This window comes from Dicentrarchus labrax, unplaced genomic scaffold (assembly GCF_905237075.1).
Source record: "Dicentrarchus labrax unplaced genomic scaffold, dlabrax2021, whole genome shotgun sequence".
Taxonomy (NCBI): Eukaryota; Metazoa; Chordata; class Actinopteri; family Moronidae; genus Dicentrarchus; species Dicentrarchus labrax.
Window position 1 is genome coordinate 19,176,595 of NW_026136724.1, and position 23,081 is coordinate 19,199,675.

General features: G+C 41.2%; 1 protein-coding gene across 24 annotated transcripts in view; it reads left to right on the forward strand.

Moving 5' to 3' along the window:
• Positions 1-21,129, forward strand: part of celf2 (cugbp, Elav-like family member 2) — an 82,722-nt gene extending 61,593 nt beyond the window's left edge. For 4 of the 24 annotated variants that reach the window (XM_051392964.1, XM_051392971.1, XM_051392969.1 and 1 more), the window contains exons 8-13: positions 2,397-2,531; positions 5,721-5,846; positions 9,422-9,619; positions 11,070-11,213; positions 14,064-14,236; positions 16,364-21,129. In XM_051392964.1, coding sequence (XP_051248924.1) covers positions 2,397-2,531; positions 5,721-5,846; positions 9,422-9,619; positions 11,070-11,213; positions 14,064-14,191 — 731 coding nt within the window. In that variant the 3' untranslated portion in view covers positions 14,192-14,236; positions 16,364-21,129. The remainder of the gene's footprint in view (positions 1-2,396; positions 2,532-5,720; positions 5,847-9,421; positions 9,620-11,069; positions 11,214-14,063; positions 14,237-16,363) is intronic. The other 20 variants (XM_051392966.1, XM_051392972.1, XM_051392975.1 and 17 more) reach the window with 9 other exon arrangements.
• The last annotated feature ends 1,952 nt before the right edge of the window (positions 21,130-23,081 follow it).

Sequence of the window (23,081 nt, forward strand, 5' to 3'; positions counted from 1 at the left end):
GAAGTGGCATTATCCCTTAAAGGTGTGTGCGAGCAGCTCTGAGCCTCTGTGGTCAAACCCGTCCCCTCAGCCGCTTTCCAACCGTACCGAGGGAGAAAGGGCAGTGAAATAAAAATCTCCTTTTATATTATAATAAGGAGCCACGAAGGAGAGCTCTTACGAGCAGCCTTCTCCTCGCTGAGCAGCACCAACACTGACACTGCCTCTCGTCTCGCTCACGTGGTGCATCTCCTGCCTTTTACAAATGAAAACACTGTCTGAATTAGTGCGAGAGCTGAGCACGCGGGCGCAGACGGTGATGGAAAGAACGACAGCGACGGCTGTTTTATTCTGCCACCTTTGCGTAGGAATAGGAATCCATTTTGAGCTTTTGATGGATCACAGAAAATTGGAGAAAATCGCTCTGAAAACAAGATTGGTTCTGGCTTCCTTGCCGCTCGTAGGTAAGCACAGACGAGTAAAAAAAAATAAATAAAACACACACAAATATACATGCTCATTACTGCAGGCACACACGTTTAACTTTTTTTTTTACGTTTTTCCACTCACACACACTTCCTGCTGCAGCAGCTCGTCACGACAAGCTCAGAAAAAAAGAACACTTAGAAACTGGCAGTGGTCTTCTTTTTTTTTTTTTTCCCCCTTCTGTATTTAATTAACCAATCAGAACTGTGAATCCCAGTGATGAATCCAGCCATCTGTTGTCATTGGCTGCGTTCAGTTTGGTTGTCTGGGTGAAGGATATCTCTGTTTGGATGTTACAACCTGAAACCATTCACCACCACGGTGTCAAACAAGATGGATCTTCTTCATGGTGTCTTGTTTGTGTGTGTCTATTTGTGTGTGTGTGTGTGTGTGTGTGTGTGTGTGTGTGTGTGTGTGTGCGTGAGTGTGCGTGAGTGTGTGTGTATTTCCATGGTACTGTATATACACCCAGACTGTATATACGACACATACACCTCACATTGACAGTGTCCACCCTTTTAACTTTAAATCTAACAAGCTCATGAGTCAGAGGAAGTTCCTCGCTGGTAAGAACAACTCTGGTGACTGATTCTGTTTGCTTTATGAGGTTTTCCTCTGATTGCCTCATAATGTTCACACACTTGCACAAACACACTCGCGGAGTGAGGTGAAAGGTGGAGTTGTGCTCACAGAAGGTGTTTTATAGCCTTTGCTTCACCATCATTTAGGTGTTGGCATGTAGTCATTAATTATGCTTAAGTACAGGCCTGTATGCTAATGCCAGCAAGCAGATTAACAGTGAGGGGAGTTCAGCCTGCAGGTGGCCTGAACTACAGTGCGACTGCTGACTGGGGCACAGCGTAATGTTTAGTAAAAAGCTAAAAGTCTCAATCATGTGCCGTTGTGATTAGAGCCTGACTGATGGACAGGAGGCCGACGTCTGCTTATTACAGATATATATATATATTAGTACAGGAATGTTTAATTAAAGTATAAAGTACAGTGTCTTTGTTGTATTTGTGTTACATTACAGTTATTCTCCATGTAGAGTAATGTTTACTGTTAAAAATGTGCGGTTTTCATGTCATTTAACAAGAAATAGTTTATAGTTTTTTGTTGTTAAGTGTCTGAAAGAAAAGAAAAGGATGGGAAAGGAAAGGAGAAGTAGAAAGAGGAAAGAAAGGCAGGTAAGAAATTGGGAATTGAAAATACATTTTTTTTTTAATGAAACAATTTATTATTAAATTAAGAAGTTTATGTAACCATCAGAAATTAGCCAGGGTTATCCTAAAAGGCTAATTAAAAAAGGCACTCTATGTACTTAAAGGCACCGTTTTATACTCTTAAATATCAATATGGGCCTTAAACGTGTCACAGCTCTAATCATGACTTTTATTTACCAATTATTCTTTTCGTTTAAAGCACATCTTAGCTGAGCAAAGAACGAACTCCAGTCAAATCTCAAGGTCTAGATAACTAGGAAGGTTAGTTTCATTAGCTGTCGTCTTTTTTTTTTTTTTTTTTTTTGCTTCGCTTAGACAGAAAAATACAGGTTGAACTAAACCAGTGAGAATATTTCTGCCTCAGAGAAATGCACCAAACCTAAACACTACAACAGCTGCTTTTACTGATTCAAACACATGTGGGACTTATTAGCGAAATCAGCTGCTGCAGTGTTTGCCTTCACACACTGCAGACTCCTCACAGGGGCGAAGATACGTTAAAGTTGTCCAACGATAGAGCAGGAAAGACACACAGCACATCCACACACACACTCCTCTTTTATTCCTGCGCACCTTTGGGACAGCAGGAAGCTCACTCGTGTTCAGTACTGTCCTCTGGTGCACTGTCCCGGTCCAGCCAGGCGGCCCAGCCACGCCTCAGCCTCGCTGCCCAGGTTTGACACCACCCTCTCTGGCTCCTCTCTCCAGGTATGAGTGCTCTGCAGTTGCAGAACCTGGCCACTTTAGCAGCGGCGGCGGCGGCGGCCCAAAACTCAGCCAGTCCCTCCACCGCAAACCCCCTGTCCTCCAACGCCGCCTCCCTGGGAGCGTTGGCCAGCCCAGGTAACACCGCAGCCACTCAGGTTGGGGGGTCCGACGCCGAGGGGGCCAACGCCTGCCTACGTCCTCCGCTCTGCACCGTTACCATTACCAGTGTTGTCGCCCCCCCCCTCCCCATGATTCCCGGCACCTCACCGCCCACCGCCATCACTGAAACCATCAACCAATCATCGTTGCCGAAACATGCCCATCTCCATTGTTCAGATCTTCGTCAGTGTTGTTGACCTTCTTTCCTGGCACATTGCCGTGGTGTGTGTGTCCACCGTCTCCGCTTTCCAGACCTCCATCTCAATAGAGAAACCATGCTGTGTTGTTGTTGCTGCGCTGCCTACCTTTGCGTCCCCCCCCCTCACACCTCACGTCCTCACCATGTGGCCCAACAACCATGATACACGCACTGTATATGTGTGCGCGTGTGCATGTCTGTGTGTTCTGTGCTTTAATGTTTCCGTCCGGTATCAGATCTGTGTGGTTTTCTTTGTCTGTGCCTAACCTCACCAGCTCTAGAGACACGTGTAGACATTTTTTTTTTTTTTTCGGCCGTAGTTGTTGTGTCCCGGAGGACGGCGTCTGTTTGCACCTGTATGTGTGTGTTGGTGTTTTGTCTCTGCTCATGGCTGGGGGGGGGGGGGGTCAAAAAACTACCAGGTTGATGTCCGAACTCGGCTCAGGTTAAATATCGCCACCTTCAGATTCTCTCCTTCCTTTTTTGTTTTTTCCCACACTGCCTCATTCTCCCCTCCCCCTCCTCCTCCTCCTCCTCCTCTTCCTCTCCGTGTGTTCCTTCTCGTTGCCCTCGTCTTTTGCTGCTGCCCTCCTTTTGACAAGCTCCCTGTTTCTGCTCCATCATTCTCCCCTTTCATGTCGGCTCGGCCTCGCTCCAGCAGCCGTGGTTTTGCTGTCTCTTTTGGAGCGCACTCCCAACAGAGCATGAATATGAAAAGCTACCTCTCCCCCCCCCCCACACACACACCTCCTCACCCCCACTCCTCCTTACCCCTCATTCCCCCCCCTTCTCTTCTTCCTCCTTCACGTTAACACTTGCGCCGCTTCCATCCCACTTCCCTGCCTCCACCGAGCCGGTTCGCACTGGCATGAATGCCCGTTCTTGTCTCGTCTCTCTTCCTTCCCTCGCTTATTCTCTCCATACTCTTCACCTTCTCCCTTATTCCAAGCCCTCTCTCTTTCTTTCTCTCTGTCTGACTCTGAATGTCAGTCCAACCTTGAATAGTACACACTCAGGTTGAGCTACTCAGCGCTCAGTGTGAATGAGTGGCGCTATACTGCATGAGTAAATGAAACTGAAAACGTCACACCAGTTTGATAAATATAGACAGTTCTGCATGGAGACAGGCCAGCGTTTTTGTTTTTGCACCATGTGCCGACATAATGCTCCCTTTATCACACCATTTCTTAATATATTCAGCGGCAATCCTGCTTTGTTGGAATCGCTTTGATGAGATCAAGGGTAAATTAATAGATTCAATCTTTTTTTCTTTTTTTTTTGTCTGAAAACAGAAAAAGGTTGTGAGCTTTGTGCACCATACTTCCCACCATCTCACCCACCACCACTGACATAGTAGTTCATGTATGGCACACATTTCACATCGGTGTGTGTTCAGGTGTATGTGTGTGTGTGAGTTTGTGTCCACCGTGTTGAAGTTTTGTGTGTTTTTTTTTTTTTTTGGTGTCCGTGACAACACGAGCAACTGATTTAAAGCCAACTGTAAATAAGAAAGATTTGCAAAAGTTTCACACTCTCAACATTTCCGAGAGGTTATCTGTAAGCATAATAAGTCTCTTCTGATTGTGCTCTTGCCTTTCTGTACATATGTCTGCTTTTTTTGGATGGTCCTTGTGTTTTTTCAATGCAAATATAGCATCACCATGAATGCAGCAATATTCCAATTTACCTGCTTTTGTGAATATATTCCTGATCTAAACAAACCGTAGATGTTTTCATCTCCATATAATTTTGCTCATGAGGTTTTTATATGTAGGGTCAAGGTGCTGCAACTTGTTAGATTAATTAAAGGTGCTACTTTTAATATTTTTAAGCTTACCATCAAACTGACTGGGACACACCGTTAAAGATCCATAAAAGAAGACCACTGTGGAGAAAATTGGTTGCCTCAAGATCACATTTCCCTTGAACTCCAGTGCTTGGTGTTTCTAGCTTTCTCTATTCACACTGGCTCTACTTATACTCCACACATATCGTGGAGTGATTTCTCCATTGGCCTCCCAGCATTAGTCTTTATCATCAAAAAGCTTAAGCTCTGTTTGCACTAGAAGGATGATGGCCAGTTCGCGCAAATCTCCGAACAAATCTGACCAGACAAATCTTGGAAACTAGAAAACATGCACAGAGTGTGCAACCTCTGCCAAGGCTGAAATATAGCTCTCTGTGGTTACGTTTTAATCGTGGAAATTTTTGGTTTTTAATCCAGGATTTGGATCTGCATCAAAATACACATTGATGGTGCTTTGTTTCAATGCTGCTGTAGCACTTCCGAAATGGGAGGTGCCATCAAGTTCTTCAAATTCAATTCAAAAGGGTGGAAAATCTGTTAGGGTGAAAAGGATGCAGATTTCCAGATTCATCTTCAACCTTTAAAACCCAAGAAAACTGAATTTTTCTGTTACATCACGCTGTTCAGTTAGTCAGTGCGGAGTGACTTATACGATGTTTGGTCTATAAATTGGTCACACGGTGGTGCTATCTCCACCTTTTCCCACTGTTCATCAATTTCCACCAATTAAATTAATCAAATTTAAGTCCGACAGCCTGCTAACTTACAAACCAAGAAAGCATTGAACACATAACCTCCTTCGTGGAGGTAAGAATGTAAAGGCAGCCAGTCTTCTCAGCAGTGCTTTCAGTTGTTTGCAGTAAATATTTCAAAATTATGACGACGTTAGATGGGACAGGTAGCACTTTATATAAACTCAATAAAGGCCTATCTTAAATAGCCTGAGAATGTAATGTATTTAGTAAGAAAGCCTCTATACGTGGGACTTTGAGGTTTGTTAAATGCTTGTATAACATGGCTGTTTCTTTGTCTCCTACTTTCCCCTTCACCTCCGCCCTTATCCCTCCTTTCTCTTTTCACTCTCTTCATCTTGTTCTTCTCCTTCCCTCCTCCCCTCCCATTCCTCCTTCCTTTCCTTTTCTTCTTTCTGCCCCGGCAGCAGGCACCACAGCCAGCTCCAACGCCGGTGCCATGAACTCTCTAACCTCTCTGGGCACCCTGCAGGGCCTGGCAGGCGCCACTGTGGGCCTGAACAACATAAATGCACTAGCAGGTAGCATCAACAGTGAGTATTCACCCTGTCATCAGCCACTCCACCTTCACCTACACCTCCACTCCGGACCATCCACATCCAACAGCAGCATCACTACCACAACCTGTGAGTTGATGCAGAGAGACGCCAAACATTAGAGTTTGATTGAAATGGGTTTTTGAAGGCCGTTGCATATGATATTTTAATTAAAACTGATAATATCTCATATTTAACCTTTTAATTTTGATAAATTTAAAGACAAAAAAAAAGACTTGTCAATAACACTTACATTAAAACCTGCAGAATTTGCAGTACTATAGTGTGCTATAGTATGTTTAATGTCATTAAACAAAGGCTGAGAATATAAAAAACCCATCTAGATGTCCAGCTCTAATGTCTGTGGATGTACAGAATTGTATCATACCTACATGGAAACAGTTTATACTTTAGGTACATACTTTAGATATAAACTCACAGGTTGAAATTGGACAGTTGGATCAGTTACTTAATTTTAGACATTAAAGTCTATATTTTACAACAATGAAAGATGGAATAAGAGAAATGTATAACAAATAATGATGAACAGATGAAGAAATACATAAGAAATGTATTCAGAATGTATATATTTGTAGACAAATGGACAACAAACACCAAACTACAGTCTGGAGTTTGGTTCCTCTGGTCGTCTCTCTGTGTCTCACTTTCACTTTATAATAAATTGTCCTCACTCTCTCTACTTCATTAACTCATCTGGTCACATATATTTCATCCATTCATCCATCCATTCCTCCATTCTCGCCATCCGCTTCCTGGTTGTGTCCTGGGTTATGCTTGCTGTAAGAGTGCTGCGGTGCCGTCCGGGCAGAGCTGACGTGCTGCTGTCACCTCACGCGTCTCTGTGTGGGACAATGTTGTCTCACATTGTGTTGTTTTGTTGTGTCATTTGTTGTGTCTTCTGTCATCTGTACAAGGGGATTGAACATTTAGAGGGTTGCAAGGGAAGAACTCAAATTTTATTTATTTTATGTCTTCAAAATAAGAATTTGATCATTTTTATGTCAAAATGTAACTTCTGTTAAAATACAACATTTGACAAATTTCCCTTCCAGTACAGACAAAATATTGTAATTTTCATGCCAAAGATCTTATATCATATTTAAAAGAATCATTTACAAATCAAATTTTATTTTGATTTTGTGCGAGAAAAACATGAAATCAGACCACTTTAATCCAAGAAAATACAAATCTGGCAAATTTCCTGCCCAATAAATACATATCTGTTTATTTGCATGCCAAAAATACAAATTGTGGCAATGCCCAAAAAAAATATTTTACCATTTTCATACACAAAACATTCCAACCGTGGCCGTCTTTATGCTAAAAGAAACTCAAATATTTATATTGGTTTAATGCTGATTAAATACAAAAGTTGAAATTTTTATGCCAAAAACAAAACAAAAGACCTTTTGTATGTCAATAAAATAAAATAACAATTTTCGTGCCAAAAACTTATCAGGAAGATAGGAAAAGACGATATGGGCTAACTAGTGTTAGTGTTATGATGGCAGTTGTAGGGCAGCTGGTTTAGTAGTCAGGTTTTACTTCAAAGTGTGGTCCATCCAGAGCAGATACACTTGTTTCTATCCGCGTGTGAATTGTATCGACTACACAGTCTGTGTGGTCCACCGGCGTCTGCCGAGCTGCGTGCTGTGTGTCCTGCCTTTGACCTCTGGGAAGACGGGGCTGGGATCTTAATCAGCGCTGTTATTACAGCAGAGATCCTGTACTACTGGCCTCTTCCACCACATTATTCTCCTCTGACCTTTACCGCTCCTCGGCTGGAGTAGCTGTATCCGCGGTGTAAATCATATACGCGTCTACTCGAGCACACACAGGTACAGAAACACAGGACATGCGGGCACACGCGCATACACACACCTTTCAAACAGAATGGGCTACTTTCTTTTTGCATCCCATTTTGTCCCAGCTAACCCATCCCTCCTCATTGTGTGCCCTCCTCATCCCTCCACCCACCACCGACCGCCCTCATTTAAACACATCTAGGCTTTAATTGAATTGCAAAGGTCACCAGTGCAATTATTCCTGAATAAATGAGTGACCTATAATCCACAGCTCTGCGGTGATAATTTATTTCACTGTGTCTGACGGTGAGGCGACAGGACGCCGAAGCCAATGTCAGACCCCCCCAGACAAGTTGCCCTCCGCCGTGATATTAAGCCGTTACAAGCAGCTAATGAGTGTTACCGCTGTGTTCCTTCACTTTTTAAACTCAAACCCCCCCTTCCTTCCCTCCTCGCTCCACGTGCCTGTCTCACACCCAAAGTGAGACGTCACAGGCTAGGAAAGGACATCAAGTCACGTCTCGCTGTTGATGTCTGACTCTTCTGTAGGGTGGATTATAAAGACAGACCATTATGGGATTTCACATATCAGTACTAATGCAGATTATCTGTCAGTACCTTTTTTTTGTCATTTTATTAGGGTGTCCTGGACCAACTGCTTTTATATTTTGGGTTATTTGTTATGTGGATGAATCGATTCATTTGTAGAAGACAAAAAATAAGACATTAAAACTGAATAATTCAGACATTAAATGAATAAGATGAAAGACAAAGTCAAGAAAAATGTACTGCTGATGTGATAATAGCCTAAAAGTTTAATTAGAAGAGCCCTTAATTTAAAGCAAGAGTTTGCAATTAATGCCTACTAGAACCTCTAAAAGTCACATCATGTCAGTTAAATGCGTACACAAACAGAAATATTAAACTTGTATTAGTCCCTAGTCCCTAAGTTTAGCAGGCTACTACACTACCCATAATTCAAATGGATGGCCACTTGTCTTTAAAATTAAAAAATGTTAAAATTGGGACCCTCGTCACGTCCTTCAGCAGGTCTTCTTAGTGACCAGTGCTGCAGCTAATGTAGTAAAAGGAGCCAACAGCTAATGAAAATACACCAACACAAGAACAGTTTTAATGACCAAATGGGGGCCAACTGGAGAAAATGTGTCCCTTTAGGAGGCCCTGCATTACTAGCCCCTGTGAGTTTGTTTTCATGTGATCATTCTGGTGTTTTTCATTTTTGGTCTTCAGTGTTTTGTAGACACTACTGTTTTCTTAGTGTGTTTTTGTGTGCGTGCATTGCATCGCTGCGTGCTTCTGATCTGGAGTACACCTGTGTGCAGCTCTGGCTGTCATCAGCTACGCTCATACTGTACTTTATTGTGTTTAAACTAATACTCTGTGTGTCCTGTGCTCTGACGTGTTAGCTGTCGTGTTTCGTTGTTAGACGCAGTATTGATGTGTATTTTTGTGTGTGACGTTGACATGTGTGTAACTTACAGTGTTGTCTGTGTGACCGTCAGTCTGTGTCTGTGTGTGTGTGTGTGTGTGTGTGTGTGTGTGTGTGTGTGTGTGTGTGTGTGTGTGTGTGTACGTCTTGTAACAGTCGTGTAGGATTTTGTATGTGTGTGTGTGTGTGTGTGTGTGTGTGTTAGTGTGTGTATGTGTGGTAAAAACACAACCTTCAGTGGGAGCGCTAATGAGTAAGTGCACTCTTCTTTCTTTATTGTTGGGTTTTATGTAAAGTTGCTCAAATGCTCTCAGGTATGGCGGCTCTTAACGGAGGCCTGGGCGGCGCAGGGCTTACCAACGGGACGGCGGGCACCATGGACGCGCTGACGCAGGCTTACTCAGGGATCCAGCAGTATGCCGCCGCAGCGCTGCCCACCCTCTACAGCCAGTCCCTGCTGCAGCAGCAAGGGGCTGCTGGCAGCCAGAAAGAGGGTCAGTAGCCTGGGGCCATCTGTCTGCACATCACTGCTGCTCAGTGGGAGTTCGATTATTTACAGCAGTTCTTCACATTCAGTGTTTCCTCCAGGATTTATTTTGTAGAACAGCAAATAGACAGCATGAGGCTTTTAAACTCCAGCTGAAACCTAGGATGATTATGACTGTGATTTAAAAAAAATTAACTCTTAATAATATAATATGTAGGTAAAAGTGTAGTTGTGTTTATTTCTACAGTTAATATGTACCAAAAACACTTTTTTAAATGCAGCAGCACCCCAAATACACATCTGGATTTGAAGTTGTGTTTCCTGCTGCTAAAAGACACATTAAATTGACAAGAGCAGCTCAGAAAATGCTTCTAGTAATAGAAGATGATGAGAAACACAAATGAGTTGCTTATTTAGTAGAAAGAAAAATCTGAACTGGGTGCTTTTGTTGAAATTGGGGGAACATTTTGTATTGTTCATTTTTTATTTTTTTAAATTCAGATTAAACACAAAAAGTCCACTGTTTTTTGTCCCTGAAAGACTCCTCTTTAAAACACTCTTACCAAAAAATTACATTTGTTTATGAAAGCCATTTTTATGCCCATTCTCCGACAGAGAAAAACAGAGGAATTATTTTGTCTTATTTTGAAGAAACTTATATTACCTTAGTAGGACAAAATGTGTGTTTAATCAGACTTCTCTATGAATATCATCAATAATTTTGTTGATGATTGTACAGTTCATTGTGGAAGAGAAAATGTAAAATTGATCAGTCTACATATCAGCGCTGTTGCAAAGTACCACCTTCACACAGAGCCTGGTGGTTGAAGTTCAATTTTCCCAAAAGCTTTCAACAGCAGTGTTGAATACAAACCAGATGATGAAATGTAAAGTAAAAGAAAAAGAGCCACATACTGTTTGTTTGTCCACTTCTCATCTCTGCTTCCAACAAAGATCCATTGGTAAAGATGCTTTTCTTTCTTTGACAATCCATCCAGGGAGACAAAGATGTGACAAATACCAGGCTCCATTCTAGCTTCATTTAGCAGAAGAGAGCATATTTAATGATTCTAAGAGATCTGACCTCTGTGTGATAAAAGGGGGGAGCGACCTATGACCCCTCTTAAGAGAGACAACATGCAGCTGAAAGAATGAATGAATCAAAAGCAAGAGAACAGGGAACTACTTTTATTAGCAGAGAGCCAAAATATAATTATTAAATGAAAACCAAAAGCTTTCATCTTCGTTTAATGTTCAATACAATTGCAGAATGTTGTTTAAAAGCAATAACAAACTCAAGGTCATGCGATATTGTGCTAAGCGCTGTGCTTCAGCTGCGTTCCTATGACGACAGCACAGCGGTGCCAGTCGCCACAATGCAGCGCTCCCTCTCCTGCAGTTTTGTTTAATGAAAAACCACTCTGACCTTATACCCGCTCTGCATCTCGTCCCGCCAGGTCCCGAAGGTGCCAACCTGTTCATCTACCACCTGCCCCAGGAGTTTGGAGACCAGGACATACTCCAGATGTTCATGCCTTTCGGAAACGTGGTCTCTGCCAAAGTCTTCATCGACAAACAGACAAACCTTAGCAAGTGCTTCGGTACGACAGCAGTGCACGCGACAGTGTGTGCTCCCAAAGAATGGGAAACACACAGAAATGCCTGCAGTTATCTGTCCTTTTCCTTTACTAGCTGTGTCTCAGTTCAGGGGCTGGATTCTCTGAAGGATACAGCCCACGAAACTGGATCCTTCAGAGGAAATGAAGGCCAGGTTGAACATATCATGCTCATATCATAAGAGATTTATTTTACTGACTTGGCATTCACCTCAGCACTCAAGTCATGATTACAACTGAAAAACTTTAGATTTTTCTTGAATATTGGTACAAAACAATTCGGAAGTGCTTGAAAAGGCCAAAAAGTATGGGTGCCCTATGTCGACTAAAGACGGTTGTGGTCAAAAATAATGAATTCAGGCTCTCCTCATCAACTCATAAAGTCCAAAATATTGAGATGCACCACTATGAAGTTATCCTTAAATAGCCAGTGGTAGACTAAACATGTCAAGGCTGTTTATGTCTGCCTTACATTACCTGCAAAATAAAAAAAGTCTTTGGTAACACTTTGTTGCACAGGTCCCATAGTTTCCTAATTATTTTAGACAGGAACTAAATTCTTAAGAAGGTTCCTGAAAACCACCATTTGGCACTAATTATAAGAAAATTTGAGATGGTGTTCAGTTAATTACCAGCATAGCGTAGTGTAGAAAGTCTTCAGTGCACACCAGGTCAGCTGCGAACACGGACAATTTGTCCACAGGCAAGCGTACAGCTGTCAAATATGGAGAGTAAAGATTCCATTAAAACATGAATACTTACTTTGGTTTAAATGGGTTTTTTGCAGTTTCGAATATTTTAGCAGGTAGGTAAAGAAAATCTGCTGGAAATCAATAACTCCTCCGTATGAACTCAATACAACTCATTAAACTCAAATTACTGTCTCACCCCCATTGTCTCTATCTTCTCTTAAGATTAGTACCAAATTACATATTCTGTCCAGGAAACTTTGTGGTAAATTATTAAGAAACCACAGGAGCAACTCAAAATTCCCACTACCTGTGACTGACGAAAACTCAAATCCAAATACCTGGTGAACATTTTCTTGCACTTCCCTGCGATATTTCCAGACTTAACGAGTTGACAAGGATCATTTGAGTGCTGCAGGAAACAAATGACGGACTCCAAATGGGCTGTGAGACATTGAGGGCTGCAAAGGACACACTGGTTGTGTCCTCCAAATTCAGGCAAAAGAGGTTATGTTCCTCAGCCACATTTATGGAAGCTATTCAAATGGGACACGCCTGATTAAAAGGGAACCAACCCTGAACTGGGACATCAAGTGACTCTTTTCCACCTGGTATTAACGTTCTGACTGACAGAGCAAAAGAAAAGGCTTCAAATCCAAGGTTAAATGCATTTTAAGTGTACTGTAGATTTTCATTTGCATAGCATTTGTCCATGTTGACAACAAAACCGAACTATAATGCGTCTCTCCGTTCCTCGTGTAGCAACTAAGGGCAACAGAAATAAATCAAGCATGGATCCAGGAAGGAAAACAGAACACAAACAGACAGCAGTGATACTTGACAGAAAATGGATTGCGAGGATGGATGTGAGACAAGCGAGACGAGGAGTTTACTGTCAGTTTTAGAGGTTGCAGATATTACAAGAGGAAGTGAAGTGTGTACGAAGATGGCTTTGTGAGGGACAGCAAAAAATATAAAACACAATAAAACCTCAGTGTCAGTGCCACAACCATTATTTTGACATTTTGACCAACAGTGACCTTTTGTCATGTTGTCCGTATGATATTTTTGGAGCAGATACTGTGTCTCTTGTCAGATTCTTTTAGAAGTATTTGTGTCAGGATTGTACTGCAGTTATTTCGCAGACTCAGGATGCTTCAAATTGGAAGTGTCACTACAACCCCTCCCCCCCTTATTTGTTTTACTATAGCTTTATTCTTCAATCATTTTGTTGTTGCAACAACCCAGTTCCCCTCCAGGAGTCATTAAAGTTTAATCTTTTCTTATTGTGTACCAGGGGTGTATTTTAATGTAGATGTAAATGTAATCCGGCTCAATCAGATCTTGAGACACAGAAACACGGTGAGGGTCCCTCGCGTGGTATTTTAACACAAGTTTATTATAACATCTTAATTTTGAGACAGTATAGTTGCTGTAAATAAACAAGTGGAAGTCTGTTCAGCTGTATTTTATATCGTCAGATTTGGAGGGAAATCTGCTGCGGTGCTTCATGGCACAAAACAAAAAGAAAAGGAATGAAAACCTTTGATTGCAGAAGTGAAATTTTTTTGACGTTACACAGGAAACAATGAGGATTATGGAAGGATTAGGGAAATGTGGTCTTTATTTTGAGACTGACGCTAACATAAACAATACAACTGGAGGCAACCAACCATGGTCTCATTAAACCATCCATGCGTGCATTTTCTGCTGCTTATCCAGGTCTGGTTCACTAGCCTGTTTCCGGAGCTCCGACCGGGCCAAATCCAGATGAAACCTTTTCTAAGAAAGCTTATCATGGAGCGTTAGCAGACACAGGCTAGTGGAGACACTGTGGATATGCTGGCTAGCTACATGTTAGCACCTTTTACAATCCCGCTCATGCTGCTACTTGCTATTTCTTTTTGCTTGGTTAAATTCCTGCTCCTTGAAGAAAACACTAGATATTTCAGCATGATTTAGTGATATATCTTATACCAACAAAGCTTTATTAGTTTAATGATTCAATGTTTCAAAACGCTTCCTGTTGCGACTTTAATGCCAAGTGGGAAAAGGACCGGTAACTAAGCCACATTGTGACAATCTTTTCAGTCCATTTCCTTCCGTTTTTCACCAACTATCCACTTTTCTCTGGCGCCCCCCGCAGGCTTCGTCAGCTACGACAATCCAGTGTCGGCACAGGCAGCCATCCAGGCCATGAACGGCTTCCAGATCGGCATGAAGCGGCTGAAGGTGCAGCTGAAGCGCTCCAAGAACGACAGCAAACCGTACTGATCTTAGCACTAGGGTCTATCTGCTCCCCATGTTAGCACTGCTAGGGTAAGTCCCCCCCACAAAAAGAAAAAATGAAAATGAAAAAAAAAAAAAAAAAAAACAGCAAACCGAGCCACGACCTCTACACAGGGACTGGGGGAGGGTGGGGGGGGTTGATGGGAGGGAAGGGAGGGATGTGGGAGGGAGGGGGAGACGACCTACAACCACCCTGAGGGAGACACACGCCTTGTTTTGTTGTTTTTTTTTTTTTTTTACTTGTTTTTCTTGCTTTTTTGAAGATTTTTATGTTAGCTTTCAAGTATTATTATTTATTATAATTAATTTTTTTTTTGACACACATGAACGCTTCCATTACCGCCATTACTTTGTGCAATTTTTATTTTTATTTTTTTTTTTTTACAATGGAAGGAAGTAGCTATCTTGGGTAGCTTTAAAAAAAAAAAAAGTTTGTTTCAAAGTTTTTTTTCTTTCTCAGTGATTATTTATACATTTTTGAGGACTAGTTACAGTCAGAACCGAGGTAAAGACAAAGGAGCCATGATGATTTTTAATTTTTTTTTTCCTCTCTCTCGTTGTGAACCTGGCGACGGGTTCATTTTTTTGCGACACGCACGCAGATATGCACATTCGACCTTTGACCTCCGCGGTGTTGGTTGCAGGCCGCCGCTGCTTCTCCAAAACCCCTCTATGCCTGCTGGCAACCCGGGAGCAAAGGCTGCAAAAACGTTAGTGGCCTCTTTACATTATAGTCAGTGGCGACGTCAGCCTGCCGTACAGTTACAGTCCACCACCACGAGAAGAAAAAAAAACCACACACACACTCCAGCTACGTCTTATTATTTATGTGAAAATATAAAAACAGTTTTTTATTTCTCAGAAGGTGGAAAAAAAAAATTAGTAACTACTTTTCTGGGTCAGATCACATTGGTCTTTGTTGTGAAAGGGATATTACAGCATGTAGAACATTTTCAAAAACAACATCCAGAATTTGATGAAGGCTATAATAATAATTCTAATAATAAAAAAAAGAGTTTATGGGTTAAGGTGGTAACTGAAAATACTTGATGTTTGTTGAAAGATTTAAAAAAAATAATTCAAAGTACAGAAAGCCACAGGCCTGTAAATTTTATTTGTAAAAAAAGCAGTTCTATTTTTATACAACATTTTTACTGCCTCAGATGAAAAAAAAAAAGGATTTTATTTATTGCCTATCGTTAAGTTATTGGACTCCTATAAAGTATACAGCATCATTAAAGTAGACCCTTGTGGAGAAGTCTCGTGGAATTGGGTTCTCCGGTGTTTTTCATGTTTTTTCAGTGCAGAAACCACAATCACGACACGCCCGCCCCGCCCCCCCGCCCCGCCACCATTCGAGCCACACCGCCCTCCCTCCACCCCTCCCTGTGTCATTTATCCATTCACACACATCTCTCTGTGCTGTTCACCCATTCATCCATCCATCCATCGTCCACCTCTCTCTCTTTCCACCGCTCTCCCTCTCTCTCTCCATCCGTAGTGGGACTACTTTCTACCTTTTTCCTCGCGTTGTTTTTTCTTATTATTTTTCTTTAAAAACTTATTTTCACTTTTTTTTTTGTTTTCAGTGTTTTCCGTTTTTTGTTTGTTCGTAGCCCCCTCCTGCCCCTCCCCCCATCTTTCAAAGGATTAAAAAAAGATAAAAAGATTCAAAAGTAAGAAATGAAAAGACCGACCCCCACCCCCCTTTTTCCCCTCCCCTCAAAAAATAGGACTATTTTCTCCCAAATGACATCCATCTGGGATCTGATGGATAAAGCTTTGGGTGCTCTCTGTTTTTTGTGTATATGTGTGTGTGAATGAGTGTGTGTGTGTGTGTGTGTGTGTGTGTGTGTGTGTGTGTGTGTGTGTGTTGTTGCCTGTTAGTAAAGACCTATAACATTATATCATTTAAAAAAACAAAAAACAAAATCAAAGCTAAAAAATTGCCAATGAAATCAGTGAGTGGTGTTGCTGTTCTGCCGGTTTGCATTGTTGTTGTTGTTGTTGTTGTTGCTGTTGTTTGTTTGTTGTTGTTTGTTGTTGTTGTTGTTGTTTCTCCTGATTTTACAAAAAAAAAATGCTGTAGTGGTGTGGTGCTCTGGCTCTCTGTGTGTAACTCTCTCCTCTCCCCTGTTTTTTCTTTCCCCCTTTTAGAACAACCCATCTCCATGCCTGTTAGCTCATCGTTTGCCTAGCATGTCTCCGTGGCGTCCCCCCCCAAAAAAAAACACTTTAAACAAAACAAAAACAAAAAAAGATCCCCACCAAACAAAAAAAAGTGTCATCGTCCTCCTCCCCCGTCATTGTTTTTTCTGATGTCTTTTCCGAGCTCACCTGATCATAACCTGGTTCTCCTCCTCCTCCTCCTCCTCCTCCTCCTCCGCCGCCTACTGACCTTTTGAACTTTGAACTTTTAGCTTTTTTGGACTTTTTTGATTTTTATGATTATTTTTTTCTCTTTTTTGTTTGTTTGTTTTTTTGCATGTGACCTCATTTGGATCTGTTTTCCGGGAGGGTTTCAGGGAGGGAGTGAGGCGATGAGGGAGGGGTGGGTAAGAAAATGAATCAATGTGAAAAAGATATAAAGCTGCATTCATATGAAAAACAAAAAAGACTGCGATTTTTATGGAAAAACAAATGTTCTTTTTGGAGAAAAAAAAACAACAACCTGTGGCAAAGTGATTTCCATTCAGTATGTTTTCTTGCATTTTTGTTTTGTTTCTTCTTCTTCTTTATGTCAGTTTTTCTTTTCTTTCTTTTCTTCTTCATTTAAAGTAAACTTGAAAGTTCACCACAGGAATTGGCGCGTCATCTTGCTTCTGGCGCCGATGAGAAACAGAGCGCGGGCCAGAAGCAGTCCGCGCCAGTTTCTCTGAGAAATAAGACTACTTCCAAACAGTTTTGAGTAAAAACTGTCTGATCAATATTAGACTCTCTCAGAGCTCTCCAATGGTTTTTACATTTTTCAGGCAGTGTAAAGTTTTTTGATAAGGCCATTTTAAGTGGCTCTGTTTCTCATTCAAAGTCTATATATAGAACCACTTTTTTCTAGAGTAGTTTAAAGGTAAAAATAAAAAAGACATTTGCCCTGTTTGGGTGGGAGAAATGCTACCTACTTGTGTCACCTTTTGCTGAACTGACTCACAGATAGACAATCCGTGGTTTAAATGCACATGATGAAATGACCTATATTTTCTACTGTTTAAATGTATAGAGGAAAAAAAAATACTAAGATACCTGTAACCTGCGTTAACGTCGGTGCTTCTCGTGAGTTTAGTTGTGGTTTCATCACAAGTCTAACGGTCTTAAATGTTCTCATGTTTTTCAAGAGAAGACTAAAAAATCAGTTTACTTGAACAATAGACAAAGCCTTTCATATTACTATAATAGTTACTTTGTTGTTTTTCTTTCGTTTATTTTTTCTTCTTTTTTTAAGGAGTCCCTATTTGCTAAATTTCTTGTTGGTTAATTAGCTATATAAAATTCCTAAAAATATATATAAATATAAATATATCTATATATATATATAATGTCAGCTTGTGAAGCATCAATGTCATTATTATTTTATTTCTCTCGTGGGAAACAATATTTAGATGTGTTTTGTTGTTCAGCAAAATGTCTTATAAAGAAAAAAAGACAAGATCAGTGGAGTTTAGTGCCAAATTCTGAAGGTACTTCCTGCCTAGCGCGTCAGTGTATTTCTTGTGAAATTATTTGATAACATGGGTATTTTATTATAAGTGTTTTGTATGGATCCCTCATATTTAAAATATAGATTTAAAAAAGAGTTTGTTAACTTGCTATTCTGTGGTCTTGTTGCCTGAAAATGTCATGTTTGCTTTTTTCTTTGTAAAGATGTAAAAAAAAAAAAAAAAAAAAAAAGTGCCCATGTGTCATATATATATCTATATACACGCACACACGGACACACACACACACATTCTCGTGCAGACCTCACAGTTTACTTTCTTGTTGTGCATGAGAGCCCCTGAGTGTGAAAGCCTCTACAGCGACCGCTACCGCCCGCCAGCGTGCACGCGCACACTTTAAAAACACGCGCACACACACACAAGAATCACGCACTGATATTTTTAGCCATTGTACAGCCGTTTTATTCATCAAAGCCTTACCACAAATCTTTGCACTCCTGTTCTCTCTCTATTAGTATCTCGCACACACAGACACAAACACAGACATCAGGCTTCAGTATGTATTGTTTTGATTGTGTTTCTCGCACACTGTCCCGCTCCTCAGCCGGAGAAAAAAAAAATTGAGGTGAGAGTCATACGCGAAGCCTTATTTCTCCAAATCCTCTTATCCCCTTTGTTAGGTTCAAAACATTTCTGAGTTGTAGCCGGCGCCGTTTGTCTCAGACGGCGAGGATCATTACTTTTTGTGTATCACCTCAGACGGGCGCGCTTGCTTTCATGATGTAAGCACAGGGCAAGACTCGCTCATTCACAAACCAGCCTCGATCTTTTGAGGAAAAAGCACACGCCCGCCGTCGGACAGTCAAAAAAAGAGAGAGGCGGGACGGTCCGGAGCAAAGTTTTTTTACTCGTTTGATTTCGCCGATGAACTTATCCTTTGACGTGTTTTTTAAGTGGTTGTTAAGACTTCTCCATATGTGAGTCTTGTGGTGTAATGGGCCAAAATCATGTTTAGATGCCAAAGTGTGTTATTGACATTCTCATAGTCAAGCCGTTTACATGGCACAGTGTTGTCAGTCTATTCAACTGCCCCCGATACCCCTCCCTGAAAGCCTAGTTTACGCTCTGCAAAAAAAAAAAAGGCAGCATTATTTTCTACAGAAGCTCACCAGTCGCCTTAACCAGGGAGCGTTGTACCAGTATTATAAGAGTAGAAGATGTTGTCAAGTCAGTAATGTGTGCCAAGTCTAGGTTCACCCTTTTGTGTACAGTTAACCTCCCACTCGTCAAAGTCTGGGTTTCGCTCTTCCGCCATTTCGTCCGATCGGAGGCCGGAGCTTGAGAAGCTGAAATGGCCGTTTGTCCTCGCAGCGGTGAAGGAGGAGAGAAAAAAGGAGGCGCCTGTTTGAAGGATGCCGCTCTCTCCGACTTGGTTGTTGTCTCCCAGGCTAACCGGGGTTATTAGAAACAGGGCTATGTGGAGAGACATCTTATTGGAATAGCGACAGGGGAAATAAAGCGCTTGTTGGTTGGAGAGGAAGGGTCACGTCCGCAGGTCCGCACAGGAAAAACAACAGCCACAGCCGAGATGAAGGCAATACAGCTTTCATTATCCACTCGAAGACCAAACCCAATACCAAACTTTATCTGATCTCAAGAAGGGAGGCGAGCAGACTTTTTCCTAAATGCAGTATACACATGAGCAGTGCCACAAACAGCCATAACTACCTGTATGAAAGCTGGACAAGACCAGTTCAATCAGTGTTAACGGACCAGTTTTCTGAACCAGCGCGTGTGCAGGTTTTTTCACGTCGTATATAACCGCTGCAGCGTCAAACCCTTTGCATCCGAGAACTACGATTGCACATCTTCACACCGTCACCTCGCTCTCGCACAATTCGCACGACAACTTCTATTCGTTAAGTGTGGAGGCTACATCACCTGTGCCGTCGCAAATGTCGACTCACGGCGCGCTACTTTATACGGCTGTCTGCGTGTTTTCAGACATTTTAACTGTCCCAAAAACTATGTCGTAAATTGCCAAATCTCACCGAGTTGCACACAGCCCGACGTTGCACAGTCTAGTGTGAAGCATCTTGTCTTTGTTTCAATGTCGAAGCACAAGAGGGTCGTGGAAACAGAGTTTCTGTCGAGCGGCTCACCTCAGGGGCTGTCATCGCCGATGCTCGTTGTAATCTTTCTATCTTGTCACTGTTCACTTCTCTGTTCTCCTTCTTTCTTAATTATCTTAAGTGCTATTTATCAAACAATGAAATCTGAAAGGAAAAAAAAATTGAACTTGTCGTTTCTTTGCATTATGGCTTATGTCAAGTTTTTTGAGGAAAAATGTTTTGTGTGTTCTCTCTTTCCGTGCCGTAAAAAAGAGCTTGTTGTCTGTAGAAATTATCCAAATTCTTTTAATTTTTTTTTATTGTTTTCTTTGTTTCTTTCAATTCTTCAAAAAGGTTTTCAGTAGTTTCAAAGTTATTGTCTTGAGAGAAGCCAAAGTCAATGCATTTCAGTGGATCCTGTAAGCGTGATGTATGTTTGTTTGACAACACTTCGAAATCTGTCACTGGATGGGATTTAAAAAGTACAAAAAATGCAGGCTTTCCTATTTCTACAACTGATTGTACTTATGCATTTTGTACCAGTGGAATTTTTTATACTGGAGATTAAAGGATACAACAAAAAAATCTTAGAAAAAAAGCTGTCTGGCCTGGTGGTGTGGCCTGACTCTGACTGGTCCCCGAGTATGATTTCTAGCTGGCATCAAGAAAGTTGGCTTTTGATATAAGATTTTCTAGAAGATCTTTGGCTTTATTTCTTTCACTTCTTTTTCCTCACTTGAGTGTTGTTCTTTCTTTCTACCTTTCTTTCGTTCTTTCTTTGTTTTCCCGAAAAACAGAGGGTAGGTGAGTGTCAGATCTTTTCGGTTTTGCTTTTTAAATAGTTCTAGCAAGTTTGTCTATACAACAGCGGTAAGTTTCATTTGACTTCTGTATTGTGCCGTCTACACGATAAGACAATTATAGAAAAAGAAGGAATAGAAATATTTAGTCACCTTCAGTGGATTAATGTATTAGTTTAATAAAGAGATCAACTAATTAGAAATTTTTTGCTTTTAGCTGTTTAGATTTTTCCGGTTTCTCTGTCCTTCTCTGTGAACTAACTGTGTAGCTGAAGCAGTCAGAATTATTTTTGTAAACGTATGTTCTTGTGTGATGCAGTTTTTTGCTTCTGTCTCCTATATTAAACCATTTTTCCTAATACTTGTCTCTCTCTGTGTTGTTATGTTCCAGTGCCTGTCTGATGTTGTACTGTTTCACAACCTCTCCCTGCCATTCTCTCGTTTTCTCTCTTTCTCTTTCTTTCATAGTCTCTCTCATTCTATCTTTTTTCCCGCGTGTTCACATTTTTGTTTTTTTTACCACATAGTAAAGTTGACTCCATCCCCAGTGACAACTCACTATGCTGTTCTCACTAAACATAGTAAATATACATCGAAGTGTTTGTATGTATATTACTGTGTAGCCCAAGTCGCTGCGTGACAGTCGAGAAATAAGTCGTCACCCTAAAGAAAAAAAAACGGCCGGACAGGATCCTGGGAATCCTGCTGACTAAATATTGAATTTCAACCAAAATTCAACCAGTAAAAACTAAAAGGCACATTAGCTGGGTATAGAAAAGCTGAACGCATTTTTTGTTCTTAGCTTAAAGGAATCGACATTTTGGGAAATACGAATACTAGTGCTAGGCAGTCACAATAGCTCTCAACAGGCCAATGAGTTTACACGATTTATTCAAAAGCCTAACTGTCTGCGAACTATTTCTCTTTTGGGAAACTGCAACAGAAGAAGTTAATTGAAAGTTGAGGCGACAAGCTATGATAGCTTTCACCATTTTTGGACTCTCTAGCTCTAAATCCACCAAAGTTTTAGATCTCAGAGTCCCGTTGTCAGTGTAGAGTTTCCAGAAACAACTGCACTCGGCCAAGAAATAGTCCGGCTCATAATCTTGCGTAAAACCACAACTCATTTCGGTTTGTGTACAAACAAGATACAACGTGTTAGTGAGCTTCAGAAGCGTACCGTAGATTTATTTTGTTAACTTTAGACGGAGCCATGCTAGCTGTTTCCTCAAATTTCCAGTCTCTATGCTAAGCTAAGCTAAGCGGCTACTGGCTGTCGCTTCATATTTACCTTACAGACATGAGAGTGGTATCAATCTTCTCATCCAACTCTCGACAAGAAAGCAAATTAGCGTATTTCCCAAGATGATGAATTATTTTAGGTACTGCATTTTGAATTCTTTCTTAACTCACTTCAATCAACTGAGAAATGCTAAAATGTCATTTGTTTTCGGACTTTTCCCAGCTGCTGTGATAAAAGCTTAGCTCAAACTGGAATTGGCTGTTGCTTTCAATAAGCGAGCCGGCTCTGATCAGGGAACAGCTAAACTGTTTATTGGCCCCTGCGAGCGTTCCCTCAATCGGGGATTTGGCCCACGCCGTCCTCCTTCCTGTGCTGTCCGCTGTCCTGGGCGAGGCCTGTCCACTGTATGTCCACTTTGTGTCCGATCCACTCCCGTACTGTCTCACCGTCACAACTGCATCCCCAGTAGAGAGAGAGGAAAGAGAAGTCAAAGGTCAAAGTTTTCACCTTTCATTCACAGATACCGAGGAGGGTTTGACATGGGTTTGAATAAAAACAGATTTTTTTCTTTGCTCCACATTTTGAAGGTTAACCCGGAGAAATGATTGTAGTACTAGGAAATGAAAAATGGGAAGATCTAGACAATACTGGCTGCTTTCTGAAAATATAAAAACACATTGTTTATCTAATAAATCACCCGGCAGATTCCTGCCCTTTAAACCAGCTTTTAAAACCAAAGCAGCAGCCCTCAATGCTTTGAATTCTTTATCTTTTTAACTTCATATTACAAATATCCACGTTGCTGTACATTATGTGCTCTCTGGCACATTATGGCATCTTTTCCTTTCATCACTGCACCAGTCCACCAAGTCTGTTATTAAATATTGATTGTGAGGTTCAGGCAAGGCATACAATAAACTGCCCTCAGTCTGTGGATCTAACCCATGGATAGATAATATTACACCTCTTATTATTGTCGTCGTGTGGACTGTAATTCAAGAACATGGCTGCAGCTCAAGGTTTTATTTTTCCTCGATGTTTTTCTCTTTTGTTTTTTGCTCTTCGAGT